This window comes from Odontomachus brunneus, unplaced genomic scaffold (genome assembly GCF_010583005.1).
Source record: "Odontomachus brunneus isolate Ranch 3 - 2012 unplaced genomic scaffold, Obru_v1 Obru_scaffold_206, whole genome shotgun sequence".
NCBI lineage: Eukaryota > Metazoa > Arthropoda > Insecta > Hymenoptera > Formicidae > Odontomachus > Odontomachus brunneus.
Genome location: NW_022639656.1, coordinates 449,571 through 455,226, shown reverse-complemented (window position 1 = coordinate 455,226; position 5,656 = coordinate 449,571). Strand labels below are relative to the sequence as shown.

Genomic DNA, 5,656 nt, shown 5'->3' with positions numbered 1-5,656 from the left:
ACATATAATGTAAAAAAAACTTAAACCTATGAAATACTTATTAGAGTCCTTTTTATTTGCAACAAATATAGTACATTAAATAACATACACATTTTAATGCAGTAACAAGTAACATATATTTATGTTAGCCTAATCAAGTTTATAGCATCCAGAGAAAGTCGATCTAATGAAAAATGTTTCATAACTTTTAAATTAAAAACTTATTAAACATTTCGATATTGGATTGATCTTCTCTGCGCGCTATATGTTTCATCAGGCTAACATAAACATATGTTACTTGTTACTCCATTAAAATGTATGTCCCAATATATATCAAATATTAGTAACATAATATTGATGTTAAAATGTCCGCTCAATGAGATACCTGTTATATAACTGTTATCTGCTTGAATTGATATTTTAATATCGATGTTATGTAACTAATACTTGATGTTTACGGCGATATTTCCGAATGTACTATGTATTTGATATGTAAATATAATGTAGTTATGTTGGCTATGTTACATACCATAAATAGAACATTTAGAGCATTTGTAACGTATCTTAAATAGATCATAGAAGTACTTTTGTTGCTGACATTTCGTAGTACATGTAATCTACATGTATGTTACTTGCTACATAACTGGTCACTTCGTGATCTTTACTGTTACGTATTTAAAACATATATGTTATATTATTGTGTTTGCTGGGATTAGAATTAAAATATGATAAGAGCGGATAATAACTAATTGCCTTAAATTAAACTATTATAAATTAAGACTTAAGAATATATACCTTGATAAACCATCAATAATCTTGTCAGTACTCGTAGGATTATCCGAATGGCTCGCCTCAGAAACAATGGTGCAAACGATACGTTGTATACAAGTTATAACATAATTATTACCAAGTATGATTTCATTCATCGTGTTTCCCATCCATGACCATTGCGAATCAGATCCTACGAATAAATTCACTATTTTCGTAAATATAAATTTTAAAATTATTACGTGTATACAGGAAACAATCAGTACTATTAAATTTTAAAATATCTCGGTAAATCTTTAGAAAAACGGACCCAGCAGCTATGATCTTGACGTTAACAAATGTTGTAGAGGTCACCCTCTTGAATAATCTTCAAAAGGTTTTAGCCCACGCTCTTGGTTCGTTAAAAAGTTATTAACAAAAGAAGTTGCATAAAATGAGTGTAATTTTTGGATATTGTATATACAAAAACATGGAATTTGTAGGCTGGAAAGGTGCCAACCGTATGCACGTACACACACACACACACACACACACACGCGCGCGCGCGCGCGCGCGCGCACGCACACACGCACGCACGCACGCACGCACGCACCCACACACTGCTCGACAGCGCGCTCGCCTGCCCGACAGGGGGTAACATTATAAAATATTACTCCCAATAATATAAGTAATATTAAATATTCCTCTAAAGTTCAATTATCAAAATGTATAAATGTAAACAATAATCATTTTAAACATTTATAAAATAAATTTTTATTGCATTTCAATTTTTAATGTTTTTTTTTCAAATTTGCGTGTTACATTTAAGTATTAAGTTATTTATATTAATGACTATATCTTAAATACATCAGCTAATACGCAACTCAAATAAAAATATATATTTTAACTGAAAAAAGTACTAATGATTTTAAAATAAAAAAAAAAATACTTTAAACAAAAGTTCATTCACTACAATATCTTTTATCACACATATATTTTACATACATACATACACGCGCAAACACATAAACACACACACACACACACACACTTCTTTTTGTATAACTATTAATCATCGTAATCATACAACAATATATTAAAGAAAAATTTTATTTATTATATCAAAATTTCTTTTAATATAATTTCTCATGCAGAGCGCATGTGTATCCGTATTCTTTAATTTTTTTTTTTATTTTATATAATCTTAGCACATATAAGATCCTCATTTATAATCAATTGTATAGATATAAAAAATATTAATAACATTTATTCATTGCTATAAAAAGTAGAAAAGGTTTCATTAGCACTCCTGTTATATTTTACTAATATATAGCTGTCCTCTTCATTATCTTGTTACATAACATATTTATATTATGTGTTATTATTTAGAACCAACAATCTACAAGAAAAATATATAAATATTTTTAGAGCCTCTTGACTACTGTCTCTTTTTAATTCACATATCATCAGCTTCAATCCACACATTAGAAGATCCATCTTTACATATACTTGTATAATGATATATACAGAGTGCCCGAAACCTTTCTTGACACAATTCGTAGGAAAGTAGAACGGATTAAACGGAACAGAAAAGTTAAATACCATTTTGCGAAATTCGCAATAGTTTTCGAGTAATTAATTATTTTGTTTCAGCAAATTAGGGCTTGGGTCGGCGCGCGACCGTGGTACAAGCGAATCGCCGTTTGCTGCGTCTCTCCGCACATAGCTATGCTGTATCTCGTAACTATAATAACTATGGCTACGAGATATATCGTAGCTATGGGCGAAGAAACGCAGCGAGTCGCGATTCGCGTGCATCATGATCGCGCGTATCAGTTGCGCGCCGGCTCGAGGGCTTATTTGCTCAAACAAAACAATACAGGCACACAAAAAGAAAAAAAGTTGTTGTTCGCTAGACTACACCACCGTATCTATATGTTTTCGGGGTCGCTGGATACGAATCCATTGTCCGTTAAACCCCACCACGTTACCATTCGTCTCAAAAAATACCTAAAAATGGCTAAAACCGCTCTTTTTAAGTTGAGAAATGAAGCCTGACAAACATACCTATATGTTTTCGGGGTCGCTGGATCCGAATCCGTTGTCCGTTGACCTCCATCACGTCCACCATTCGTCCCTAACCTCAAAAAATACATCGAAATCGCTGAAAAGGCGTCATTGAAGCTGAAAAAATGAACACTGGCGACTGAAATCTGTAGGCAATAGGCTATTTATATGGTTTTGGGGATGTTGAATTTGAATTTTGAAGTCGGATTAGCTTAACAGGTTAAAATTATTTTTTAACTCCAAATATTATCGCAATTTTCTGTTTACTTTTTCCTATGATATCTAACTCTTTTATCTTCAAAAGATCTATGGAATGGCTTTCTTTTACGTTTGACTCCTTTTCATACATTTTCTCTTTTCCAAATCCAATAGTAGTCAGTCATCATATTTATACTCCATCTCCCTTGATAGCGACGCTCCATTACTTTTAGATCTTGGTGAAATCGTTCTCCTTATTCCTTAGTCTCCTAAATTTATTGGGAAATAATCGAGATGAGAATTCAAAGAGTGCAGCTTAAGATTCATCAAACATCCTAATTTTCCAAAGTTTTTCACCATATCCGCTACTATTTGTTCGTAGTCATCACTTTTATGATTGCCCAGAAAGTTCTCTACAACTTTCAAAAAACTAATCCACGCAGCCTTCTCATTCTGATTCATTAACTTGATGAAATTCTCATCCTTCAATATTTTTCGAACTTGTGGTCCATCGAAAATGTCTTCTTTTAATTTTGCATCAGATATTCCTGGGAATTGTTTTCCTAAATACTCGAAGCATTTTTCTTCTCCTTTGAGAGCCTTGACGAACTGCTTCATTAGACCAAGTTTTATATGAAAAGGTGGGAGCAATACTTTCTTTGGATTAACTAAAGGATTAGCAATGATGTTGTTTGAACCTAGTTCACACAAAGTTCTCTTTGGCTATATTTTCTGTTTATAGTGATTGTTACGGTCTCGACTACGCCATGAACATAAAAAGCAAGGGAAATTCGTAAAGCCTGATTGTTGGCCTAATATCATGTTCAAGACTTTAAGATCCCCACAGATATGTCACTTATGTTTTAAATATTTAATTTTCTCTAAAACTAGTTCCATATTACTATAATCCTCTCAATCTTGTTGAATGTGCGGCTAGTATAGGGACGAAAAAGTTGGTATTATTGAGCAAAACTGTTTTAGAGAAAATTAAATATTTAGAACATAAGTGGCAAATCTGTGGGGATCTTAAAATTTTGAACATGATATTAGGCCAACAATCAGGCTTTACGAATTTCCCTTGCTCTTTATATTCATGGCGTAGTCGAGACCGTAACAATCACTATAAACAGAAAATATAGCCAAAGAGAACTTTGTGTGAACTAGGTTCAAACAACATCATTGCTAATCCTTTAGTTAATCCAAAGAAAGTATTGCTCCCACCTTTTCATATAAAACTTGGTCTAATGAAGCAGTTCGTCAAGGCTCTCAAAGGAGAAGAAAAATGCTTCGAGTATTTAGGAAAACAATTCCCAGGAATATCTGATGCAAAATTAAAAGAAGACATTTTCGATGGACCACAAGTTCGAAAAATATTGAAGGATGAGAATTTCATCAAGTTAATGAATCAGAATGAGAAGGCTGCGTGGATTAGTTTTATGAAAGTTGTAGAGAACTTTCTGGGCAATCATAAAAGTGATGACTACGAAAAAATAGTAGCAAATATGGTGAAAAACTTTGGAAAATTAGGATGTTTGATGAATCTTAAGCTGCACTCTTTGAATTCTCATCTCGATTATTTCCCAATGAATTTAGGAGACTAAGGAATAAGGAGAACGATTTCACCAAGATCTAAAAGTAATGGAGCGTCGCTATCAAGGGAGATGGAGTATAAATATGATGACTGACTACTATTGGATTTGGAAAAGAGAAAATGTATGAAAAGGAGTCAAACGTAAAAGAAAGCCATTCCATAGATCTTTTGAAGATAAAAGAGTTAGATATCATAGGAAAAAGTGAACAGAAAATTGCGATAATATTTGGAGTTAAAAAGGAATTCTAACCTGTTAAGCTAATCCGACTTCAAAATTCAAATTCTATATCCCTAAAAACATATAAGTAGCCTATTGTCTACAGATTTTAGTCGCCAGTGTTCATTTTTCAGCTTCAAAGATGCTATTTCAGCGATTTTGAGGTATTTTTTGAGGTTAGAAGGACGAGTTAGGTTTTATGAACGAATGGTGACGTGATGGTGTTTAACGGACAACGGATTCCGATCCAGTGACCCCCAAAACATATAGATATGGTGGTGTAGTCTATGGAACAGCAACTTTTTTCTTTTTGTGTGCCTGTGTAATTAATTCCTTGAAAATTGTTGCGAATTTCGCAAAATGGTATTTGACTTTTCTGTTCCGTTTAAATCGTTTTACGTTCCTACGACTTGTGTCAAGAAAGATTTCGGACACCCTGTATATACAGGATGACCCATTTTAATCGATCATCTCAATTATCTCTTGAACAGTGCATATTAAAGAAAAATGTTTCAGATAAATGTTTTAGGATTTCGAAGGGGACATAAGATGATATCATTGGTTTGACCTTGAGTGGCGTCGTCAAGATCAGGACAAGGTCATTTTGAATTTTTTAAATGAAACCTCCCTGAATATACAGGGTGTTGGGAAAGTACCGGGACGCCCGAATATCAGGAAAAATATAAGTTTTACAAAAAAATGTTTCAGACAAAAGTTCTGGCGTTTAAAAAGATGTATTTACTGATCACATCAGTTTGACCTTGGGTTGCGTAGCGAAGGTCAGGTCAAGGTCACATTAATTTTTTTAAATGGAACACCCCATTTTTCATTGCATATTCTTATAGCACATCTCGAGA

General features: G+C 33.2%; 1 protein-coding gene across 4 annotated transcripts in view; it reads right to left on the bottom strand.

The window, feature by feature from the left end:
- The window catches only part of LOC116852198, a 36,042-nt gene that overhangs the window by 24,037 nt on the left and 6,349 nt on the right, over positions 1-5,656 (bottom strand). For all 4 annotated transcript variants that reach the window (XM_032832300.1, XM_032832301.1, XM_032832303.1 and 1 more), the window contains one exon: positions 775-940. In XM_032832300.1, coding sequence (XP_032688191.1) covers positions 775-940 — 166 coding nt within the window. The remainder of the gene's footprint in view (positions 1-774; positions 941-5,656) is intronic.